Source organism: Plectrocnemia conspersa, unplaced genomic scaffold (assembly GCF_051122295.1).
Source record: "Plectrocnemia conspersa isolate PC_06_02 unplaced genomic scaffold, ASM5112229v1 ptg000011l, whole genome shotgun sequence".
Taxonomy (NCBI): domain Eukaryota; kingdom Metazoa; phylum Arthropoda; class Insecta; order Trichoptera; family Polycentropodidae; genus Plectrocnemia; species Plectrocnemia conspersa.
In genome coordinates, this window is record NW_028277175.1 from 4,244,535 (window position 1) to 4,271,635 (window position 27,101).

The window sequence follows — 27,101 nt, forward strand, 5'->3', positions numbered from 1 at the left end:
TTTGTATACTTCAGACGAAAATAAAGTTTGTTCGAAACAATTTTTTTTCTATTATGTAATGCATCAATATTTAGATAGTAATTCCTGATAAGAGGTTAGGCAACCAAAGAACCTTAATAATAATTAAAATTAGAAAATGCAAGTTGTGTATCAAATACATACAACCATAGTTTTAACATTTTTAAATGTTCTAAAAAAATACGATTTATAATACTGTGACACAGTATAACACATTACAAGTATATATTGTCAAAAATAAGGCACAATTAATATCACAAAAAGTTTAGTATTACTTACACTTTGAAAATGACTAAATACTCATCAATTACATATTTTTACTATATAAGAATTTATATAATATATATATATATATATATATATATATATATATATATATATATATATATATATATATATGTATATATATATATATATATATATATATATATATATATATATATATATATATATATATATATATATATATATATATATATATATATATATATATATATGTATATTTAAATTTGGAACATCAGTTTTCATAAACATGTTTATTATTAAAAATACTGATATATGTATTATTATTCTAATAAAGGAAGATCAATATAAATACTTCAAATTCCAAAACCCTGACTATGTTTATATTTTGAAATAAGTCAGTCTCCTCGATTACGTAATACTCATCAAATGAATACTATTATATACTCATTAACAAAATATAAAATAAGAAAGGCATTAGCAAGTCTATGATTAGATACTTAAAGAACATTTTAAGCATTTGTGTCAAAATTATTAACTTTAATTTGATTTAAAAGTAAAAACCTAGACAATTTACCAAAATATTCTGATAAGAAATATTTTTACAGTAGTACTAACTGAATTATTAAAAATTGACTTAAATTTGAACTGCTCGGTGTTCACACATATAAATTGACTATGTTTGATGAATGTGATAAAGACCTTTAATGTAAATTGAATGTTTTAGTTGATATATGTGGGATGAGTTTCTCTATATATATTCTATAAACTAAGGTCAGTAAAGAAGACACTCATCCAGCGACATCACTTAAACTTTTGCCAGGTGTAGAGGGGGGAGGGCAAATGTTGATCAGTGGTCATTTTTTAATATTTTGATTTTATTAAGATTTTTAGTATTTCATTAGATGACATGAATTTTTCTTGCTAAATTCAAAGGGAGGGAGGGCAAAAGCCCCCCTCCTAAAATGACATACCTGAACTCATCCTCGATAATCCTCAAATAATAGAAGACGGTACAACCAGATAAGAGCAATTGGAAAAAATAAAATTTAGCGCTGAACAAACGTTAGATGGATTAGATACATTTTATTTTGTAGGGCATATACTTCAGGGAATTAGTAATTAGAAAAAAGCTGCGAATCAATCTTCGTATTTAGAAATATGAATATAATACCACTATGACATTAAATCTACTGGTACTATAATTAGTAGGGCAATATGTATGTTATTCAATCTATCGAGGTACTATTTGTTTACTCGGTATGTCATAATATATTTTGGATAAAACTCGTCATCGCGAGCTTTGACAAAAACCTTTTTGTTCAAACTCACGCCTGTGTCGACCGATATCTGATTTGATTCTATATATTTGTCTTTGTCTACTGTTTTACCAATTAAAACGTCTGAAATAATGAGCGAAAACTCATCGTCAAACCGGTCGGTACATTGGAAACAATAATATAAGTCGCAAGAGAAGCAAGTGCCTAAAACAATTTAATAGCTCAATAATCACAATCAAAATTACATAGTTGAGAATTAATTCTACTCACCTGGACCATAGCGGCGGCGATTCTGTCGATTTCTGCGATAGTCAAAGTTGTTCACCAATATGTTAGGCGCATTATATAAAGGAGTGTTATGATACATTTCGACGATCTTAAATTGGCCATGATTGATAATGTCATATTCTTTCTTCCTCAGCAAGAAAGCAGCCAACGTAAACGGATTATGGTTCTCTATTTGATCACAAATCTGCCATTTTGCAGGTAATTTAATATTTCTATTTCCCGGACACAAATTCATTTTCAGATTAGAAAAAGAGTTAGGTTGATTGATAAAATGTGTAAGCGAATCCATCCGAATCTCACATTTGAACATATCGTATGTCTGCATAATACCTAATAAAAGAGATAGAAAAAAAATAAAAATTTTGACAGTGTAGGAAGCCACAAAAATAAAAGCTCACAACAGCCACAAAATTTTCATCAATTATCAAATAAAAAAGTGTCTTTTATTTTTTAAAGTATATTGCTTCAACCAGTATGTCATAATAATAAAAAAGTTAATACTTACCAAGTTTTTTGTTTTCAACTTCAGCTGTAGATAACTCTTTTTGAGCAGTTTCGTCTTCGCTGAAAGTTAATTTACTCAGAGACGATATTATACCTAGATTTTTAAGATATTGTATAATACAACAAATTATAGTGTTTGATTTTGCAAAGATAGTACATAATAAAAAATAAATAAAAAGTAGTACTCACTGTTGATATCGTTTTCATTTAAAATAGGTTCCGTAGAACCTTGATATATTTCCATAATGTTCATATCCTGTTAGAATACACTTCTCCAAAAGTTTCGCATAAATAACAACTACAGACACCTGACTTTGATGGTTTCTATATATTTTACTGTAAAACATATGATAATTATTGAATAATCATATTTATACATGTTATCTTTGGCAAAAGATACTGAATATAAAGAATTAATTTTGTTACAATCTGTATATTTATCGTAAATAAATATGCTGAATAATGGCCAGTCATTGTTTATTGATTTTTTTTATGTTTTTCCGTATTGTTCATAGCTGCTTATAGTTAGAATACACCTCTTCAAAAGTTTCGCATAAATGATTCGCGATGGTTTATATGCATGAATTTGTATTCCACCATCAAATAAGTAAAATGATATTTAATGTTTGAGATTTGTTAGCTTATATATAAATAAATATTAAGATGAGTCATTGTTTTAATCATACAATAATTCAAATGATTCTTCAAATATATATTTACATTGAAAACATCAAAGGTGTAATGTTATAGTATTCAACATGACTTTTTAGATTGAACTTACTATCTCAAGTAATTAGCAATTGCAGTGTTCAATAATTTCTCCTATTTTGATAAAATGACAGATACCGAAGTCTGAAAATTATTTTGTGAACAATTGTTGCCAGTATAGAAAATAATGAACTTCCCCGTTTTCAAGATGCGAGAATGGAAAAAATCCCCTTTTTTTCATAAAATAAATTTGGAATGATTAAAACATGTCAATAAATAATTTCTTAAAACGTTTAGTATTAGCTCTATTACATACAATACAGTACAATAAATTCATAAAAAAAATCGTTTTAGAAGTAAATATTAAAATAAAAGTAAAATTCTTATTAGAAGTCGATTGCTATGTAAATTAAAAATTTAGCTTCCAATCTAAAAAGGTTGCCACCCTTGCCATTTAAACAATTCACTTTATTAAGTAGTTTTTTTAGATTGTAAACACGATTTTTAAAAGTTAAAATAAATTTTGCTTATTAAAAAAAATAATAATGGTGGAGGTTTAAATTCAAACCATTATTGTTTATATTATTTACTGTTTTGGCTGACGAATAGTGACGGGTGGCAATTACTCAGTTTAAGTATTTATTTGAAGTACATTATAGTTCATAAATTATGTTAAATGATAATATATGCGAATGAACATTGGACGAGGCACCACCGCCATTGTCTACAATTCGAGGTAGACCAAAAAATGTGCAGCCCTCCTCCAGGGCCGGCCCGAGGGGCAGGCAGTACAGGCGATCGCCTGGGGCGCTAGATCTTGTGGGGCGCCGTGATACCAAATAAAGGCGCAATATTTACTTAAAATTATCAAACAATATTGTTAAAAAATATAATCTGATATTATTTTTTTGTATACACTACTGTGCACTCTTTAGATTATTTCACACGTAAAAAATCGCGACGAAAATAAAACTACAAATTCTTAAAATACCCACAATCGCAAAAAAAATATGGTGTCAAATATAATATTAAATTACTTTAATTTGAATTATTTTTGCGCTCATGTAATGAGTTAATAAAGTATTAATATGGGGGGGGGGGCGCAAATTTAGTTTTTGCCTGGGGCGCACAATAACCTAGGGCCGGCCCTGCCCTCCTCCTTTTCAGTGGGAACGCTCGCTATCGAGGAATAATTTTTTTCCGCTCTCCTATTGATAAAAAATCGGCTTAGATATGATTCATTGGATTCACATTTTTTGGAAGTCTTAATATGTCATTTAATGAAATGTGATGGTTGTATTTTTCAGCACAAATTTTCTCAAACCGCGGTTTTATTAGAGATATCACTAAATGAGATCGATACTTTGTCTTTAAAACAGCTATAGTAGAAAACACAACTTCACGATTCGTGTTATAAAACTATTATTCTTATTGGAACCTAAAAGAGAATTAACGACAATTTCACAAACAATTTTTTAGATAAACTTTTTACTACATGGCCGGCTATATATGCCACAATTTCACGAGAACCCACAGCTAAAAAATTTGGTAACAAATTTAAATGGGCAAAATTTTCTTCAGTATCATTAACTTTAGTAATTCTATACCAATCCGATGTTATATTAATATGGTTGAATGGAGACAATATGCTAATATTTTCTCACGGAAAGCAATTACCCCTAAACAAGTCTTCTAATTCTAAGTGAGAAAGAAGTTTTTTGTAAATGGTCGTGCCGTTGGATTATTATTATGCCTTCCACGAGACCTAATGTTAGCAAAAAAAGTTCTATATGTTCCTGACTTATTTTATAAAATGGTATATAATTTAATATCACTTCTTGCTCTACCAAACTATTATATAAGTGTTTAGTGCTATCCATTCAAATTAAGAATCCTAAAAATCCTGTTTTTATTTCACTAGAAACTACTCTTTCGCCATAATAGTGAAGGGATATTATATATTTTTTAACATATTAAAAAATCTGAAAATCACTAAATGATTTGCTTTACATATAGGTTTCTTAAAGTTAAACTGCTTTATATTTTTTGAATTTAAAATATCGAATAAATTATTTATTGCACGTATGAAAGTTACAGACCCTATACAACAATTAAAGCTTTCTAAGCATTGTTGTTACAAATTTCTAAAGTGTCTGCTACACTATTACTAAGAATTTGAGTAGCTAATTTCATTTTAATATTTTGGTTGTGAAAGTGAATGTGTTTTCGCAATAATTTGTTGGCAAAGTGAAAGTTTTCTTCCTTTTGTAATTGATGAAGTTGTATTATAAAATTCCATTCAATATTATTACCAAAACTATTCCTAAATATTTGTTTAGATTCCAACGAATTCCTAAATAATTTAAGCATATGACACAAATCGAGTTTCCTAGTGCACGGATGCGAAAAATTAGTTGTAGGATCATTATATTGTAGATTAATTTTATAATCGCGATTTTATCTATAACTACATTACAAGTTAATTTTTAATTCGTCGATTGAGATTTTATTTTTAATGCTTTAAATGCCTCAAACCTGGATCTCCGTTTAAGTTCTAATACCATTTACCGATGGTTCTTAGGTGAGGCAGGTTAAAATTTAAAGTCTGTAGAACATATTGATATGCTTTAGGAGAATAAAAACTTAGTTGATGGAAACGATCAAATTCGGGCTGAAAACTTTGCTACTTTTGAATTGTTCTTTCTTTTTATTAAAGTTGACAACTCTTTTCAATCAGAATCAAAATTTGCTAATAGTGACAAACTGTTTTCCTCACTTAAAAATCCTTTGTCTGTTATTGATTTAACGATATTTTCTAAATTAACTTCAATTAATTTTCACTGTGTTTTGTAATTAACTTAACATGATTTCATTTTCGTAATAAATTTCTTTTTCTAGAAGAATTGTAAGCATCAGAATTTGAAATTGAGGTTGACGGGAGTGTAGACGATGGTTGGTTTTGAAAAGGGACTGAATTTAGTTTTAGCCTTTTATATCAACATTTTATAAGAAAAAAAACAAACTGGACTAAATGATCCGAACAGATAACACTTTTTACAGATATTTTTCGCAATGTTGGTTCTAAAGTAAATCTAAAAAACGTGTATACTAACGTATATTACTAACTGTTGCGTGTAGGGATACGTGTACTGGTTACTTCTTAGGTCTGACTCCAAAACCGTGGGTTTGTGTGTAAGCCTTTATTGAGCGCGACGTGATCCGACCGCTTCGTAACGACGATCGGAGCCGACTGTTATCAAATTCGGGGGCATTCCCGAACGCTGTAACGCGCACACATTAGCGTTACCTAATGTGTGAGCGTTCGCGAACACATACAAGAGGTGAAACGGACGTCAACACTAACCTTAATATGTTACAAAAATATTTATTAATGAAATATTATTTTGTTAATTTATATTTAATTTGATATTAAATATAAATGAGAAGTATGCAATGCGCAGCTCTAGTTAGCACGTGTAGAATGACGTATTTTTTATAACTAATATCTAAAATAAGTCAAATAATTGCAGAATTTAACATGTGACATGATAAATTGCATGTCCTCTGCTGTTTTGCATTGTTTTTACACGAATATACAGAACAAAAAGCCATATTTTATGAAGTTCGTCGAATGCGCGAAGCCAACCACTACCGGTGATGCCCTAGAGACTAGATTATTAGATTTTTCTTTGCACGATATTTTGTATTGACACTATGCGAAACAGTTGTTTTTATATATTTTTCAATCTCGAAGTTTTGCTAATTTTCCCATTTTTAAAATTAAAAACAATTTGGTACATATTATGTGTAATATTTTGCAGCACGGCAACACCGACGCCGCGACTATCGCAAGTGTCAGTCGGACGGCCACGAGCGGGAGGACGGTCGCATGGCGCGCTTGGCGGCGCTGTGCGGCCTGAGCGCGGCGAGCCTCGCGCTAGCGCTGCTGATGCTGTCTCAGCAGCGCGCTCACCGCCCTCCGCCGATTCCGGTGCAATGGCAGCAACAACAGCAGCAGTCTCAAGTTCAGCTCCAAGCTCAGCAGGCGACGCAGCAGCCTCAAGCCCAAAACGGCACCACGTCTGTGGACGATGCCGTGTCGCTACAGCGCGCGCGCCTCTCCCGAGAGCTCGCCTCCTTCCGAGACCCGTCGGGCCGCAAGCTCGGGCAACTGGTGGCCGAGAGCGGCGGCTCCCCCGTGCGCAGCCTTGTCGTCACCACCTGGCGCTCGGGCTCCACGTTCCTCGGCGACATCCTGAACGCCGTGCCCGGCAACTTCTACCACTACGAGCCGCTGCTGCACCTGGACATCGTGCAGGTGCGCGGTCCTCCGCTAGCCGAGCGCGCCGTCGAGATCCTCAGGAAGCTGCTCGCCTGCGACTACGCCGACATGGACGAGTACCTCGACTACGGCCGCGAACACGTCTGGCTCTTCACGCACAACGAGCGCCTCTGGGATCGCTGCCTCGACTACCCGCATCTCTGCTGGAACGCCACCTTCCTCTCCAAGTTCTGCCGCCTCTTTCCCTTCCAGAGCATGAAGATCGTCCGGCTGCGGCTCAAGCTCGTCGAGGAGCTATTCACCGACGATCCGTGAGTAACTAATCAAACGTTTTAACGTTCTTCATTACATTAATTCAGTCTAGATAATAATATTTTACTTAAAGCTATTAAATATTCTTCTTTATTTTAATAGTGATGGTCAATCAAAATTATTATTACTGACGTGCTATTTGGGTGTCCGTTACCTAATGTGTGAGCGAGCTGCGCTTGATTCGTAACTACGTATTGCAAAAAATGTACGAGTATTTTCTAGACCCCAACTACACGCACTCAAATAGCACGTTTTATTGGAGAGCCTACTGTATATAATAATCACTAAATCTGATTTCTTGGTTTTATTCGGCATTCGTACCCAAGTCTGTCTGGTCAAATTATATAAATATTATATATACAATCATGTTTAGAAAATAAAACACTCCGTAATAAATAAGAAAACCATTTATCTAGCATTATTGCAGTGTGCATACCGTAGGAATTATACTTTACTATTATATCCAGAGCAGTATCAAATATGACGCCTGTTTATGTCTATTTTTTGATAGCTAAATGGAAAAAACTTCATCAATGAAATCAGTAATAACCTCATCAATGATTACTCAATTATATTCATTCAATCAATAAAAGGCTTAAACCTCGACTACTTGTAGATCTTAAATAATTTTTACTTTGATAAGATTCTTCTAAATTCCACTCACTTATTACATTTTAAATAACCATATGATAAATAGTGCTAGGATCTTTATTTTCTAATATTTTTTTTTATTTAGTGTTTAAAACATTTCAGTTCATTTATGAACTTATTTTTGGATATTCTGCCGACAATAAAACTAACTTTTCTTCTATATTTATGTAGCAAAACGTTGTTACGTTTTGCTACATAAATACGATTTAAAATTTTGTTTTGTTATCAACGACCCTGATAGACGTGTATTTATGTAGTAAAACGTTGTTGGCCACTTTCGCAGACGTTAGAGCTAAAAGCCAGAGATGTTCATAATGATCTGGGTTCTGAGCGTGGCGCCGATATAATTAACAAGTATACTATGGTTCAATTTAAAAGCTTTAATAAAAAGTCACAGGTCGATGCAGATTAAACATCAAACTACGAAGGAGTGTGTATGTGAGTAATGCCAATTTAAACCAGTCTATAATAATAAAGGATGTTATAACACTATATCACTCTGCGAATCATCATCGGCGAGTTCGTCTGTCATTTTCTTTTATCTGGTATGGTGTTAATGTTCAATTTATCACAAAGATGAAAACTTTTAAGAAAATTTCATCTATATTCCTCTTTCGAATAAGCACTTGTATTAATTTAATTTATCTAGTGCCAGATTCTAGAGGTTCAAATCTGATGGTACAGCGATTTGTAAACAAATGCGACGTCATAATTCATATTTCTCAAGACTGAAACGATATCCTCAAATTATTCAAAAGCTGCTTCTACTGCATTTGCTTTATAGCACAATTTAACAATTACCACGTAATGCCAAATTGTTTTAACCCATTTAGACCTGAAGCTAATTTTGTCAGATTTTTATTATTAATAATAGAATAAAAGAGGTCTGAATGTCGTCTAAAAATAGGGAAAAAATATAGTACAATACGCTCATACACCACATATAGTACAATATGCTCATACATTACACACTCAAAAGGCGAAGTTACTTTATTTTAATTATATAGTACAATAAAATAACATCCTACATTTACAATTTTGCATACATCTTCCACAATTCATTATTTAACATTAGTTTTTAGTATGATAATCCAAGTAACATGTAGTCCAACATTGCATTTTAAGCATCTGGCAAGGCACTGCTGATGGCGAAAGGCGCATCTTGTTTGATTACCTTGCTTTATAACCAAATGATCCTTACATTAAAAAAAGCGGACGAATAAAATTATATGTTTCTATAATAGCTGCTGTAATATGTCTCCTGAAAGTCCCACTATAATCTCTGATAAGCATCAAAGCATTTTGAACTACCATATCAATGCAGTGTAAAATGAGAGGCATGTACCACTTCTTCCCACGAATACTAATTCTATACGTAGATATGTTCTGGTCTGATTGATCTACCCCTGCAATGTTTTGATTGTATTGATGAATCAGTTAAGGTTGTGAAACAGTGATTATTTTAGTTGTTGTGTGTACCGTTGAGTTTCATGGACCGGGCTTACTCCAATGACATTCGAGCGAACTGACAATGCCACTTACATATTATTATGTCATCACTGACACGTTAGTCGTAGGATCTTTCTTTTTCGCTATTTTATTATAAGGGGCATATCCCAGATCTATTTTTTCTAATAGTTCCAGTGACTAATGCATATATTTCTGTTACTTGGTAAAAAAAAAGTACACAAATATTTAAAAAAAAAAACATTGGTAATATTGAACTAGCATCACGACCAGAAGTATTATTTATAAATTAATTCCAAAATATAAAAGATAATTGCGAAACAATTATTTGTTTACCTTTCTGATGACATCATGGAAAAAAAACAGTGAACCACTGTTTTAGTTGTGTTTGTATTCACTCTCAAATAAATTTCAGATTTCTGATTTTTATTTATAGTTTTCTTTATTCTTTACACTTGACCCCGAAGCTAAATCATTGCCATAAAACTTGAGTAGCTACATCAGAAAAAAAGTTCAGCGTACTGTACCGTATTTGGTACAGTTGGTCTAAATGGGTTTAGCGTAAAATAAAATGCATTTCAAAATATGTTTCCATTTTTTTATCCCGTTATTTAATGCAATTTGAAAAATATAATCAATTAAACCACTTTTTAAAGTCTCTAATCAAATAGTTTCCATGTGGTGAAATTATTTATGTGTTCCAAAGAAAAATAATATTTGAGCTAAAATATTTTAAATTTTTTTATTCATCCAAATTACCAAGTAATTTCTTGGTTTTAAAAGATGTAAATAAAAGGCACGGAAATCTTTAGAATAAAACAACCATTTTCTTTCTACCTTCTGAAAATCCATATTTTTATATTTACACTTATTATTGAAACACCGACCATTAGTAATTGGATATGGTCTTAGGTTTTATATTTTTCAGAGCTAATATTCCATGTGGTTTGGGTTATTAAAATTGACAGTTTCATGTTGCATATTCATTTTTCATCATTTTTCTTTAGGTTGATCAACATGGATTTCGAAACTGGCTCTATACTATATTTGCGTTAACACAGTCAGTTTGAGAGCCATACATTTCATCATTATTCATAATTGAGAAAATATGGCAAGTTTGGGTTTACGCCTCTTTACTATTAGCTCTAAAGCACACAATACGGATATACGTACGATATACTTATCAATACTCCTGTTTATATTTTGAACAAAATTATAGATAATAAAATCATTATTATATTTTTTCATTTATCAATCAAATGTAATGATAAGTATATCGACCATATATCCGTATCGTGTGCTTTAGATCTAATAAGTAGGGGCGGAAAGTGAAACTCGCCATCTCTTTCTAAATTATGAATAACGATGAAACTGATAGCTCTCGAACTGAATGTGTTAACGCAAATGTTATAGAAGCATTTTTGATTCGATTTTCTCCAAATGCATTAACATCAGAAACTGCACTAGTCTCGATAATATTTCGACTTCTTTCGTATTCTATTTAAGATTCAGGATCCACGCCAGTTTCTGATTGGTTACTAATTTGTTTTAGCCAGCTTTGTAAAAAAATTTAATTTTGTTTCTTTTTTCTTTGATGCTAAGGATATCTAAGTAAATATTACAGTAAGTATATTATGTTATGTATTATTATATATAACAATAACTTTTAGTTGCCATTTGATTCAAAATTTATTGTAATATTTCAGTTTTAAAAAATATTTAAAGTGAATACTAATTTCCTGGGACGTTATTTGGAGGGGGCATTTAATTAAATACTATGGATCTTAATGAAATCTAAATATTAAAAAAAATCTGAAACGACGTTCTTTATTCTAAATTAGAAATCTAAAAAAACAGTCTCGAATCTGTGAAAATATTATTTATCTGGCTGGTGGTGGTAAAATAATATGAATTCATCTTTTCATACGTAGTAATTAGGGATTGCAATACCGGTAGTTCCGATATCCGTAAAACTGATATTAATGCGAAAATTGACCTTCGGTACTACCGCTATTACAGAATTAAATACCGATACTAACAAAAAAAATATGTTTTTTTTAATCTGTACATCTTATTCATTGAAAACGATATATTCATAGCCTAGAATTACGAAAAAGACGATGCATATATTGCTTGAAAACGTGCACAGTATTTTTGTACATGCGCGACGTGTCAACCTAAAAATAATACATTTGTTTTATCTCAGGCAAATCTAACCGTACCTAGCAGTTCTGTTATATAATAGAAAAATTACCGCGCTTTTTTATGATAGGGATGGCTGGCGAAGTGAAAAGAAAAGCAGGTATTCCATACACGAAATTTTATCATTTTTATCTCCCTTCAGACATATTTTTACCACGAAATATGCTTCACTAAACATTGGTGTTAAATTTTAGCAATAAGTAAGTCTAAACGGCACCATTTTCCGAGTCAAAGGGAACGAATTCGAAGCTGCTCTTTCGAGTGCGGGCGGTGAGATACTTCCCCTTTCGCTCTCTCGCATGTTAAGTGACGAGAGTGAGAGAGATAATGCTATGGTTTTCCGCAAACTGAGATAGAACGAGTAACTCGGTTCAATTTCAGTATTCACGTATGCGTCCTATGGTTAACACGCATGTCGAACGCTGCATCGTGGTCACGTGGTCAAGTTATAATACCACATGCTTATCGGGGACTTCAACAGACTCTTACTGATATTTTTGAATATTTTAGGACACCAAAAGGGATTAATCATATGTTTGATAGTATATTCTTCTAACAGATATCGTTATTATATTTTTTTTTCATATAAAATTAAATAATTAAAAAATAATTAGTTATACTTGATTTTGTTAAAAAAATCTTTTCGAATATCCTTATGTATTTTCCTAGATCGATCACACATGTGGTGTTCGTATTGTAAAGTATAATTTTTATGCTTTATGGCATTTTGCAAAAACCGATTTTGCGTAAATTGAATATTTACGACCGAAAAGTTTTCATTGATATTGTATTGGTAAGTGCCCACACAAACTTTTATAATTATCAGTGGCGTAATTTTAATACAAACAATTTAAAAATTGCGATTATTTGGCACATTTTTCGATCGCGCGCAAATATGCCGGCTGTACGTGACAGAAGCCGCCGTCCGGACGGCATATGAAATTTGCGACAGTGTAGTCGCTCACTTTTAGTCGTCTCGGCCGACTTCAGTTGTAACTTCGGTTCGTACAACTTCCAGAGAGTAGTGTAGGCATCAAACTAGTAACTCTGAAGTGTCGGGCTCGAGCTCCGGCAATGGATCTCGAATTTTTATTTTTTACTCAGTTGGTACAGATTTACGCCTAAATATTTAATAAAAAAAATGATTAATTTAAACCATTATTAAAAATTTGATTAAGAATTTAAAATTTTGAATTGCACAACGTCATGTACAAAAATGCAATGAACTATGAAATATTCCCATCGTTCGAAATAAGTTATTTTCACACATTTGTTTTAGCTTAAAACTGAAAAAAAATCATCAGAAACGGTAACATAAACAACGTATACAAATCATAGAACTGTTATAAAAAGTAGGGAGGATTTGCTGAAATCACTCGTCGGATTTCGCTTCTTTTCGTGTTCTCGAAATCCACATAAAACATATTACAAATGCATATACCTAAAATAAAATCTCCTGTAACCCTGGATTCAAAATAAATTGAAAAGCTCACCTATATAAAGCTACTCGTTCTCGACTGTATCCACTATTGAATAGAAAAAGTAAACAAAGTACTAAAAATAGCTGCTATTATACAAATATTTCATCCAGCCGATAATTTTATATGCTCATCCCGTTTGCGTTTATACACTAAAACGCTACAAATCCAACAAAACATAAACGCTTCTCAGTTTCCTTGACATTAACTGAAAACATCGCGAAAGATTAAAATTATGTTCGAATCTATTAATTAGAAATTTAATTAAAAATAAGTAGTTAATCTAAATAATTAGAATAATAGATATAAATATTTATTGCGACATCATTTTTTTAAATAAAATAAGCCGTATATATATATAGCTTAATGCACAGAAAAAAATATTTGTATGCTGACTGAATAGATTTAAGAGCAAAATTTTCATTCTATTTTTTTTCTGTTTTCTCATCATTGCTCTTCTGTATTGACCATCAAGGAATCTGAGCTTTCAGATTTAAAATATGGTTTTGATTAGTCAAATACTCTTCTCAGTCAGAGGGCTCTCAATTATTGAATAAAAAATTGATGAAATATTCGAATATATATTTGTAATTTTTATTTATTTATTCAATTAGTGCAAAAAAAGTCAATTAATTACCTGTAAAATATTATTTAATTAAAAAAGAATTACTACCTAATAACAATTATTTTATTGAATCATTAATTACTTTCTGAATTTTATAAAATATGCATAACACAATGCTTTGCGAATTACTGCGAGGGCGTCAAAAGGAAAATGGTTAATTTATTATTTTACTGAAATAAAGAGTGGGCCTTTTTTTACATTTTATTTCTTTCAACGAACGAATTCTGCGAATTCGGTCATAGTGGATACTGCCACAAACATTCTATTCACAAATGATTTTTTTAAGCATTTAAAAAAATGTTTTGTTGAAAGCGTCTCATTGTTTAGCTTTTCGAAACATCGGTTTTAGAACGGCATTAGTAAAATAACTGCCTGTGTTGCTCAAGTATACAAATTGTTTAATTTTTTTCAAATTTTATTTGAGATAGTATAAAACTATAAACGAATATTCGATTGAAAACGCTAATTACAACAAAGTAAATACAATCAACAACTACTAAATAAGTGGTGAGACATCAAACTGAAAACAAAATAATATATGTTATATTAATTATCAACTGTTAAGACAACATATTATCAATAGTTAATTTTAATTATTCATCCGCGACATTTTGTAAATTTTAGCAAAACCTAATCTGTGATAATTAAATGGTATTAATATTATATAATTTTAATTTTCGATCATTTTGCTTCTTAAAATTCACAAGCAGTGTTTCATCTAATAAATTTTATTCAATTATCTCCTCAAATTTATATAATATTCATCACAAACTATTTTTTATGCATATTTTTTGCGTCTAGAGATTACGTTTTTTGTATTTCTAATCTAAATTGGTGTTGGCGTAGTTTTTGTACTGCTATTCAGATAATCAAATGTTGCGGTTTTCCTGTCGTCGATGTGTTTTGTTATATTATTATTTTATAAATACTATTATTAATTGAACCATAATACAGAACGGCTACTTTGTCAAAAAAGTAAACAGGTTTAGATCGAGCTTTTTCTATATTTCTAAGACATTGTAACAGCCATTTGATAAATAAATCGAATCTACAACATATAGCCAACACCACCTCGTTACCGAGCGTTATCACTGCGACGGCACCGACACGATTTTATTGCTTTTGACGTGAATTTTTGACTTCTGAGAAGTGATGATTGTTTTTGCGCCCTCTTATTGACTAAAATTCGGTTTGAATATTTTTTGCCCAGCACTCTTTCATTAGTAATATCGGTTAGGATAGCATATTTTTAAAACAATGTAATATCGAAGTGCAGATAAACCATGGAGTCTGTACATTTTGGACTTGATCTAATGAAAGTTCTAAAAGTATAATTATTTTCAGAACTTTCATTAGGTTAGGTTTGGGTTTGAACAGAAAATGGACGTTTCGCAACTGTCAAATGAAGTTTCATAGACATTTTAAAGCAGCATATGATTTCAGTAGTTTTACCGTATTATATTGATAGAAGTATCTCTGAAATAAAATACTGGAAATTCTATCAACTCATTTAAAAAGCTTCAAAAAATATATTAGGCATGTCATACATGCATTTGGACTTCTAAATGTTAAATGTGTAGTATTTTTTAAATTATTATTTTTTAGAGAAATAATTATATTTATAAAATTTTTAAAAAATAGTTACTCAGTCGAACAAATTTTCTCAAAACTTATAATTAAAAGGGAGACATTTAGAAAAAAATCACACCGAGCGGTTCAATGGTATTTTGACAAATAATTTGGCATATTGTATTTATTTTGTCGCCAGCTCTTGAGATCCTCAAATTTATTTATGCCAAAAAGTGTCGTAATGACTGAACTAAAAATTATTTAAATTAAAGCGTAAGAAATAGCAATTCGATTTTAATTTTCTTTCAAACGCAAGTGTCAAGTCTCTATATTCCGCAACATGTTTCGAAATAACAATTGATTGATTTAGTAGAAGTTCAGTCTTGCTCTAGTCATTTCGATATCATCGAGCACGATTTATTTGTTCTGGTTCAATACGACGATATACTTACAACAGATGCTAGGCTGTGAGCTGAAATAAAACCATTTCGACTCTGCATCTGAGAATCTGGCCGTGCGAGTCGCTTTCTCTGTTCGGTCTTCGTGTGCTGGGTCCCGTTTTTTGACCCTCGCTATTTCGCGGAGGTCGATTCGGGGCCGCGATTGTGGATTTTTTGATATAATCTACGCACGTCAACCTTTTTGATTATTCTGTCATAATAATACAGGCAAAGAACCAAATAAACTTTAACTGTGGTTCAATCAGATTAGATACCACAATTTGTTTTTGCTTAAAGCTCCAAAAGTATAAATTGCGTTTCAATAATCGCATTGCCTATATAAACTTCCGCGGTGACTTCATGTCATGTAATCGAGAATCATCGATTCTATGGATACAGTATTTTTACCGCAACGTGCCAAATATATTCTCATTGCACGATCAATTGAACCAACAGTAAAATAATAAGCGACCAATTAATAGCAATCAGAGAATAGTAGAATAACATATAAATGTTCACTTGCATGGTTCTCCACATTTTTATTACGGAAAATTTTCACGCTACGTTGCAACACCAATACATTATGTTATTTATTTATTTAAATTAAATTAAGATGGTTTTTAATCGAATGTTCGTTCATACTATTTCGCATAAAATTTGAAGAAAAAAAATTAAACATTTTGTATACTTGAGCAACACATGTATTAGTTTTTCTTCTTAATATACCCGAGTGACCTTAATTCGCCTTGATTTCGTTTCGAAATGCGAAACAATAAGACGCGCCTTCTCAACAAAAAAATGCTTCTATGTCTTCGAAAATCATTTGTGAATAGAATGTTTGTCGGCGTTGTCTACTATGACCGAAATTTGCAGAATTCGTTCGTTGAATAAAACAAAATGTTGGAAAGGCCCACCCTTCATTATCGTTTTGCGCTTATCTCAAAAATAGGTGTGCGTCGCAAATTTTTATGAAGCTTATGTTACGTTTTTGTAGACGCATATATTTTATCAGTTCAATAATTCGATCGCGGTTAATTTATTTCTAGATTTAATTTATATGCAAATCCCGCACAGTGTGTATATCAAATTTGTTCCAATCGCTTGTAGCTATTGTATACAGGGGATTTAAAAAATCAAAAAATGTAAAATAATAAATTAAACATTTTTCTTTTGGCCAATAATTCTTTTTTAATTAAATAATATTTTACCGGCAATTAATTGATTATTTGCACTCATTGCTTAATTTTTTATCGGTAAAAACCGAGAAAAAAATTTTGTGCCTGCAAAATCATAAGTTTCTCCCGAAAACATTTAAAACAAAATCTCTAAATGAGATAAAAATAAATATAGTAATTTCTTACAATTTTTTGCTAAAAAATCTCTAGAAAAAACATTTACACTTTTATCATCTACCGCAAATTGCTCAAAATACGTGTCTTATTTATTACCAAATTTAGCAGCAAGTCGATTAATTATAATCAAATAGTGGAACCTTTAGCTTTTTTGTATCACATAAGAACTCGCAACACATGGTCACATGGCCAATTAAGGACAATAACAGTCGGAAGGATATTTAGAGCACTGCCACTCAAATATAGGGTTACTGTATCATAACTTTAAAATTCCGAATATGAGAGCTAAAAATAATCAAAACTCGCTACACGATCAATTAAGCATGGTTTTGGCACCATAAAAATGCGTTTCACATTAATTTAAGTTTCACACAAAAAATTGTATTTTTATCGGTGTAAAAAAAATCACACGTTCCGGTGATGTATACTCAGTGTACATATTTTTGTCTTAAAATAATGATTTATATTTTTTTTTAAATATATAGAAAGTTTTAACACGGAAATAATTTATCATAATCAGAGGTACTAATTGTCGGAATATGCAAACTATGCAGTGATTCTAAACCTTTTTTTATTTTTTTCGAGCACTCTCGCTGGTAAAATTACACCATTTGGGAAGTGCCGATCCAAACGTGACCATTGGAGTATCGATATTCGTGTTGCGTAACCGTTTCTCTGCCGCATACGGCCATAATGCGCCCTGCAAATGCTGTTAAGAAAAAAATCACGTTTTTGCATATTATCTTTTTTTGCTGCTTTATGTCTTTGTTTTGAAATATTGTTGTCCGTGCGTGAGGTCATCGTGAGACATCACTGCGAAAATTCAATTTGCCGATACAGACTCCTTTTACTTTTGTTATGAAATATAAGAATTGCCCAATTGATGAAAATCGACCTCCAAATAAACTTTTTCATTGCTTTAAACAGATTTGGAACCAGTGGTTTTATATTCTCGATAGTTTTTCATCGAAAACTTGCAACGAGAAAATTTGCGATTATTCTTGATAAAAAGCGGTTAATTTCTAGTTGCGCGGTTTGATTATAAGTTTTTCTACCTCAAAAATGTTTTAAAAAAATATTTATTATTATTTTATATTTAATTTGTAGTAAATTATAGAAAATTTGATTCTCAACGTTTTATATCTTTGATTTATTATACTACTTTTTTGTATTAGTATGTTTTAATAATTGTTTTTAACACTTTTCTATTATTAAATTTCATTAATTTGTTTTACATACTTTTTATATATTATTCGGTATTTGTGGATTTTTTTTATGTCAATTCAGAGGCTCTTAATTTTTTTTTAAATAATATAAAATATTTTTTATATGTTCCTCTTTTTCGTACGTATCTGTAAATTCAACTCATGAAGATTCAAGTCGACAGCTTGCCTTAACCAATTATAACAGTCGATGTGAAAGCAACCGCTTTTCTAGGCTTTTAAATTGTCGATTGGATGTAAGCTCCGCTTGCAAGCGAGTTGAAGTATTCTATATAACAAGTCAAAAGAGAAGTCAAGTTCTGTATTAAGGTGATTTGGGTTGCTTTAAATATTGTATTTAACTTTTTTGTCCTATTAGAATAGGTGGAACTCGTTTGTAATTGTGTAAATGTGTTAATAATAGTGACGTAATTTGGGGGGTGGGGGAAGCATTTGCCCCCTCTTAGTTTTTAATAAAATACTATGAATCCTAACCCTTTGTAGTACAACGTTTTTTTTTTTAATAAATGTTGCCTTAAGTTTAAACCATTTTGAATGAATATATTTAATTTAATGACCATTAAATATAATAATAACCAACTATTTCTTATATATTATATCTTTCTAGATGTATATTATATGAAATAAATTTCATTTTGGCAGAATTAACTTTAGAAGTTAAATTATATATTTATAATATAAATAGGTAATATATAAAATATATATGTAATATATAATATAAAAAAAATATATTTATTTATTACTACATTTTTTTTAATTGAATGAAATTTAATTTATATTAATTTAAAAAATTGCTAATAATTAATCTTATTAGAAAAGTTTATTGTTTATAAGAGTTGTTTTGAAAAATGAAATATTCAAAATACGTTTTATTTATTTAGTTTTCTTGTTAATATTAAAATCAATTTTTAAATAACGTAATGAATATATGAGCTGCTAGTAAAAAATATATTGCCACGAAACTTGTTCTAAAAATAGCATTTGTAAATGTGTCGGCTAAGTTCATTAGTCGGTTTAATTCGCTATTATGTTTAAAACGTAAAACGTAGAGATAAAAAAATTAAAAAAATAATTTTAACTTTTTTTACACAGAAATCTATATAATTCTTACGGTCTTTGCCGGACAGAATTTTTGTATATAGACATCGACTTGCTTTCGTTAAGGTCCATTTGCAAGTGGCCCTAATCCGCCCAAATCTCCGATCGTCACGTGCGCCTGTATATATCTATAAACTTGTTCTGCAAGTCTGAAACACTTCTGTTTTTATCGAGTAAATTGCGACAAATTTTAGTCTTGCTTCTCATAAACCGGGTCATTCTTGTGCCATTTTTTTTGTTTACTAATTAGATATTACGTGTATAAAATATATCATTAATGATTCATTAAATCGCATCATCACATCAATATCAGCTCTAATCCAAATCACAATTTATCTTATATAACAAATTAATAAAAACAACACATGTTTGAATTTGATACATATAAATTTAAACCATCCGTAACATACTGCGGAATGAGAGAATTGATCAATTTCATAACTTTAACGTTAATTACGTGGACTGAAAGTATAATAAGAATCACCATTCTGCAAGGTCACCTTTTCAAATCCACACAATACAAAGTGTGTCATTTATCTTGAAGTAAATACCAGTTTCACGGTGTGAATTGTGTCGATTTTTCGCCACTGTGGGATACCGCTTTTTTATTTCGACTTTACATGCCGTGAAGAATCTATGCATTATAAACGGATCCGACGGCTCAAATGCTCGCGAGTTTACAATTTTTCCACTAGGGGGAGGCAATTATTTGGGTCGACCTTTGGAAACTTCCTCGGATATTAAATATCAATTTGTACACGTCAATAGTGTGTATTTTAATCGAGCGATATTACTGCTTTGCCCTTTTACAGTTAAATTTACACGTTCCAAATTGACACGTATTTTAAAAGCGTTTAAATTAAACTGTTTTGTATTATTATACTTATATATTAAAAATACTAGTATTGATTTGTATAAAATATTGACATTTCAATGATGTATTTTGCCAGCATATTTTGGATGCTCTACTTTTGATTTTTCGAAATAAATTTGACAATGAGATGATCAATATAGATTTGACATTGAGCTTCCGAGTCATTGTTATTTATTTATTGCAATAGCAAAAGCATGACGAATTCGATATTAAAGTATCGTAGCTTCAAGTCTGTATTTGAAATTATTTATTTAAAAATAAATGTACAATGATAATAAAATATATAATTTTGATTTCAGCAACGGACCAAGGATATTGCTACTCGTGCGAGATCCCCGCGGAGTGCTACAATCAAGGAAGCATCGCGCTTGGTGTCCGGGTATTCCAGATTGCGATCAGCCTTCGCTGCTGTGCGCCGACATGGTTTCCGATTACGTTGCAGCGGCAAAATTCGCAAAGCTCTATCCGAAACGGTTTAGGTATGCGTATCATATTGCTATCAGTTGTGTGTAGGCGTTCGTTGATAATTTGCATTCAAACATTGCAGAGCTCTCCGCTACGAGGATTTATCATTAGACCCATACAAAACGGTATCGTCGCTGTTTGATTTTTTTGGCATTGACTTTCATCCAGCGGTGCTGGAGTTCTTGGACACGCATACGAAGCTGGATTTAGGCGGGGTCAGTTCCACATTCAGAAATTCCAAGATTACGCCATTCCATTGGACCAAGGATCTGGATTTCGAGGAAGTGTGGGATATTCAGGTGAGATTTTCACTACAGTGGTTAATTTAGTAGCTTCTCATTCAAATAAATAACTGTTCACAAAATAGTCTGTGGGAAATTCTATTGTGTGTTAAACTGCAAAGATGTTACGATGGCTACTCGTGGAATTAAAACCACTTAATTAAAAACATCTCACTTACAGCGTAATATCTTTAAAAAGATAAAGTCTTATAATGGCCATGCCAATTCATTTTTTAATAATAAAAACAAGAGTGGTCCCAGATTATAACCCTGTAGAGCTCCAGCAGGGGTAAGATAGTCATTTTACAGATAGCCACCATTACTCACGATCGACGGAGCTCCCTTTAAATAAGGCTCGCATTTTTCGTGTCAGAATTTATATTAATTGGTCAAAATTCAAATTGGATTGGTCAGAATTTATATTAAATGGTAAGATATATGTTGACACACGGTCAGATTCAATTTTTTCAGTTGGCAATATTTTTATCGTATAAGATAACTGCTCGATTGGGATGAAAAGACAAAGAGGGATGCCAAAGTTGGTAGCTAAGATACTTATAATTGATTAAAAAAATGCATCTTGATAAATGAATAAAAATTATAATGTAATTATTAATAACGGTTTTTCTTTTTTTTAATACTACTTCATTTCATTAAGTAATTGTTCAAAAGGCAAAGATATGAGTACCACGATTGGAATGATATAATAAAATAAGTTAACTTCAAGTTACCTGTGTAAAATATATGACTGTGGCAGCATTTTACTTTATTATGATCATGTGTTCTTTTTATTTCTGACCATTATTATTTTTATACTGACCATTTATTATTTTTATTCTGACCATTTTTAATTTTTATTCTGACCATTTAATATCTATTCCAGTGAACGTCACAGTGTCCAATCTGTACACACATACATTCGCGCGTGCTAGAGCTCAGTCACAAGAATAAAGTCGTATACGTCGCACGAAAATACGATTGTGTGTTCTTTTTGTTTCTACCTGCGCTGCAATAAAGGTTATTATTGGGAAATTGCAGCATATTGGCATAGTTTGGAGAGCTTAGAAGAGATCGTAAACTTTTACACGTATGATATATTATTTAAAAAATGCAATTAAAAACATTTCAAAAATTAATTAAATATTTTTGTTATATAGTGATACAAATTATATACACATAGATATAAATTTACATATATAGAAAATATATTTACAGAAAATTTACATTGAAAATATACATATTTTAAAATACAATTAATTACATTTAAAAAAGAAATTTCGAAATAAAATCACGGTTAAGTTGGAAGTCAGTTTTCTTTGGTTTCGTTCCAACAATACTATCACTTTCTAATGATGTAGAAGAAGATTGGTAGTTCATTTTCAATTTTTAAAAAGTCACTGAAAAATTATGAGTACCGAATCCAAAAACGGTTTGCTGGTAACAGATACGTCAAAAATTCGTACTGCGATAATTTTTTAAATGCGTTGTCTATGCATACAGACGTATGCGAGAGAGAAGCGATACATGCGCGTAAGAATATTCGTTGTCTCGCTTGTTCTTGTTGAAGTGACAATGCTCATTTCAAGCATTTCGTCTGTGTCACATCCGGTTATAAAAATAAACATATGTCTATTTCGCAAAAAAATATATATAATATCACAGTAACTGGTTGTCAACTCCTACAATATGATTGTGTGAGTAAATCGTATGTGTGTTTTTAGATGCAAAGTGGATAGCGTGATGACCACTGATCTATTCTGACCATGGTGCTAATAAAATTCTGACCGAGTTTTGATTTTTATTCTGACAAAGTTGACTTAAAAATCTGTGAAATCAAGTCTTACACCTACTTCATCATTGTTTAAAATCACATAATATTTTCAATCTATTCATGGGAACTTCACTGACATTGTATTGTGCTTTTTATTTTTTACACATTCGAAAAACCTACTTTTATATAACGGATACCCCCTCACCCTCATTATTCTGTTATATCGAGGTTTTACTGTATTTCATCCATTTTCTATTCAATTCCCCCCCCCCCTTGTATTTGGCCAGAAAATTGCATGTCATTAAGTGAAATACTATGAATGGTAATGAAATCGAAATATTAAAAGAACGTCCACTGACTTGTAAACTTTTGCCCCCCCCCCTTTTTTTTTGGAAAAAGCTGAAATGCCGTCCTTGATTCTAAACCAGAAATTCTCTGGTTATTCCTCAAAGAAAATAGTCTGGAATCTATCAGTGAAATCATATCGGAATACATTTTCACTGGTAGATATACATATATTTTTATTAGTGGAATTATAATTTATATAGCAGGTACTAGTAAAATTATATGATTTCAACTTTTATACATTTTCATGTGATGTATAAATATTACAGTGAATGTGTATTTTTCGGTAGTTACATTTTTACTAGTGAGGCCCAAATACATTTTCACCAGTAGATATATATATCTACTAACGAAAATATAATTTAACTGATAGGTGCTAGTGAAATTATATGCTGCTCTATATGTCTATAAAACTCAATTTGACAGTTTCGAAACGCCCATTTACTGTTCAAACCCAAACCTAATTAAAGTTTTAGAACTTTCATTAAGTCAAGTCCAAAATACAAACTAAACCGACTCATCTCTCAAGGGAAAATAAGCGGAAGAAGAAGTACAGACAGACGTCACATCTCGCATATTGCTCCATAATTTGTCTGCACTTTGACGTTACACTATGTTCTAAAAATATGATAGCTATCCTTACAGAAGTCAAAAATTCAGATAATTGTTTCTTGCGCTCACTTATTAGTCAAAATTCGGTTTAGATATGCTTCATTCGATTCTCACCTATTGTAAGTTGTAATTTTGATAAAAATAAGGTCTAATATGAACGCTAGATAACTAAGCGTTTCCACAGCGACAGTGACAGCAAAATTTTATTACTTTTGATGTTGATTCTGAAAAACTCCTGGAACTTTTTAAGAAAAATGTATATAATTTAATGAAATACTATGAATCTTAACGTAATAAAAATATTAAAAATACGACCACTGACGAGCCAATTTTTACCCCCCCCCTGGAATAAGATGAAATGACATCCCTACACTGAAATAGATCATTGTTATTGATAAGATGCTTGAGAAACTAGGATCAAAACACGTAATGATGTATCGACATTTTGTCGCTGTCAACAGATCAAAGTTGAACAGTCATGTGAATATCGCCGCATAAATCAAGTGTATTGTAGAGGAAACAGGGTGTGATATTTGTTGTTTTGAAAATAAGTTAAAGTATTTTATCTTAATCTCTATCGTTTTTATTTTTTAAATATGTATATTTAGTGATTCTGAACATAAATTTATATTTTATTTTATTGGTACCCGTACATATAGTGATCATATAAAAAACAATTTATGAGATACCCATATACTGCAAATTGATACCTTTCCTAACTTTTTAGATGACTGTAAGCTGATGTAGATGACATGTTGAGCTTTTGCTCTAGCTTCTGTTTTGTTAATCTCGGACATGCTTTAATGGCAGCACTAATATCCTCACTAACAACACGCCCTTGCGTAGATATTCAATGCCAAAATTCCTGGAACGACATTTTTAAAACCACATTTGGCACTCTAAATTTAATGGCATTTCTGCCACTGCATTACATGTTTTCAACTGCTACTGTCGCATTATGACTGAGTAGAAACTCAAAGCATAATATAGCTTAACTGAGATTATTTTATCTCCATTGGGATTGTTGATTTAGGGTTGAAAATATCGAAACAAAAAACATCCCACTACTAAATAACATCATCGATACGACTGGTACTACATTTTGCATCTTTTGAATTACATATCGTGAGAGGAAACGAAACAACGTAAATCGGAGGATTAGTGTACTAAAAATATAGTTAACAAGAGCTCGATTATAATGCAAGAACACAATCGAAAGACTCGAGTTGTATGTTTCAATAGACACTATTGTTATTCTTTATTATTGCAGAATGAATGTCAAGAAGCGATGTCTCATTGGGGCTACAACATGGCTCACAATCATAGCCACCTAGCTAGCAAGGAATTCAACCCGTTGGGAGACTACAACATCGTATGATCGTGACAGGGAGTCGACGTGATGACAAATAAATTAATTGTACGCGCGGTAAAGTCTGAATAGGAACAATCGTTTTCGCACTGCGTCCTGGCGAGAAACGCTCGGACGGTGGTACACCTTTGAACAAAACCATTTTTATATGAAATACCATATAATTTATACGTTGTGATGATTCCTATGATTTATGTATAACTAAGCGGTCCGGTGAAATCTAAATGCATTGCTACACCTTTCTCGTCGGTGAAGAGCTTAACGTTTTGTATTAATATGGCGACTGAAAATTATCGTTAATTGTGTGCGTTTTTAATTGACTTTTTTTTTCGTCGTGTAATTCTTTTCAAAAGTCTGTGATAAAATAAGTATGTATATTTGTGCTGATGACGGTTTAGTTGTGATATGTATATGTATGTATGTGTAAACCGATTTATTTCAATGCGTTCTGAATGTCGTAGGACTCGAGACAGATTTCACTAGCGCGGCATATTGTACGTCGGAAAATATATGCCTTATTATGAATTATCTCTCGGCTCGGTTGCGAGCCGAGTTTAATTATAATTTACGTGCGTTCTCTGCGAGAACGTTGTTGACAATGTGCTATTTTTATATATAAACTTAATTTATTTTATCGGTTAAAATATAATCTAGGCATTTTTATATACGCTCCGCTTTACTCGGTAAAATCATACAGCTCTCTCCTCTCATTCTTATCATCGCAGTCTTTTTATAGATGTTTTTTCCGGTTTTATATCGGTCGATCCAACAGTACTATTTAAATACTGTATCATTTGTAAGCTCTTAGTACCATAATAAGAAAATTATTACTTATTCGCAATTATCAGAACTTTGCATAAGTTTATCTAGCAAACTAAATGACTGATATATTTTACGAACAATAAGCATGTCCAATATAGTTATTATAATTTAATCTGATTTAAACATTAAGAATACCTCTTTCTTGTTTTTGTGTTGATGTCACCTTAGTCAGCATCAAACATCTACAAGAAAGATTGGCTCATTATTTATGTAATGCATTCTATACAGAAGTAATAACGCCACTTTAACGTACTATTTTATTTTTTATTGAAAGCTATCAAAGTCAAACGGATCTGATAGATATAAGCTCTTGTACCCATTCTCTCATTATGTACTGAAAATTATTATAATGCGTGTGTGTGTGTTATGCCCATCTTCTTTGATCGAATAACTAAATTTGAGTGAATCGTCGATAAGTCACTCCTTATCTCTTCTTTCCTGGAAGCAATTTGCTGTGACACATGTGCTCGTCAAACTGCTATCTTACACTTTCAGAATATTATTTGGGTTTGCCAAATAATTTTTATTTTTGCTGCTATCATCAAGCCATGCTCTAGTCATCGATCCTCTGTGGGCGCTTCAATCTTTTCTCGGCAACCAACTATATTTTCGAACTTAGCTCGAATTCATAGTATCTGGTATCTGGCGGAGGGAAGGGATCTCTTAGAACCAAAATTTTCACTCCATGAAGCGATTTGACGTTCTAAACATTCGCCACGACACAAATATCTGGATTGTTTCATCTCTTTTCTACAACTATATCCATTTTATGGATTAAAAAATGGGGGATAGCACACATTCTTGTCGCATTTATTTTTAGAA

General features: G+C 31.5%; 2 protein-coding genes across 4 annotated transcripts; one reads left to right on the plus strand and one right to left on the minus strand.

Annotated features, from left to right (window-relative positions):
* Positions 1 to 1,148: 1,148 nt before the first annotated feature.
* On the minus strand, positions 1,149 to 3,213 carry LOC148229163 (uncharacterized). Of its 3 annotated transcripts, none has more exons than XM_088198570.1 (5): positions 3,115 to 3,213; positions 2,523 to 2,669; positions 2,335 to 2,427; positions 1,812 to 2,159; positions 1,149 to 1,745 (listed from the first exon to the last, which is right to left on the minus strand). In XM_088198570.1, exons 2-5 carry the CDS (start codon positions 2,584 to 2,586, stop codon positions 1,507 to 1,509), a joined length of 744 nt encoding a protein of 247 aa, XP_088054696.1. In that variant the 5' UTR covers positions 2,587 to 2,669; positions 3,115 to 3,213; the 3' UTR covers positions 1,149 to 1,506. The 3 variants fall into 3 exon arrangements, with proteins under 3 accessions (XP_088054696.1, XP_088054697.1, XP_088054698.1); XM_088198571.1 differs by lacking the exon at positions 3,115 to 3,213 and adding an exon at positions 2,760 to 2,957; XM_088198572.1 differs by lacking the exon at positions 3,115 to 3,213 and having other exon boundaries at positions 2,523 to 2,725.
* A 3,664-nt stretch (positions 3,214 to 6,877) lies between these two features.
* On the plus strand, positions 6,878 to 26,124 carry LOC148229164 (carbohydrate sulfotransferase 4). The gene is made up of 4 exons (XM_088198548.1): positions 6,878 to 7,634; positions 20,914 to 21,093; positions 21,162 to 21,378; positions 25,359 to 26,124. Exons 1-4 carry the CDS (start codon positions 6,931 to 6,933, stop codon positions 25,464 to 25,466), a joined length of 1,209 nt encoding a protein of 402 aa, XP_088054674.1. The 5' UTR covers positions 6,878 to 6,930; the 3' UTR covers positions 25,467 to 26,124.
* The last annotated feature ends 977 nt before the right edge of the window (positions 26,125 to 27,101 follow it).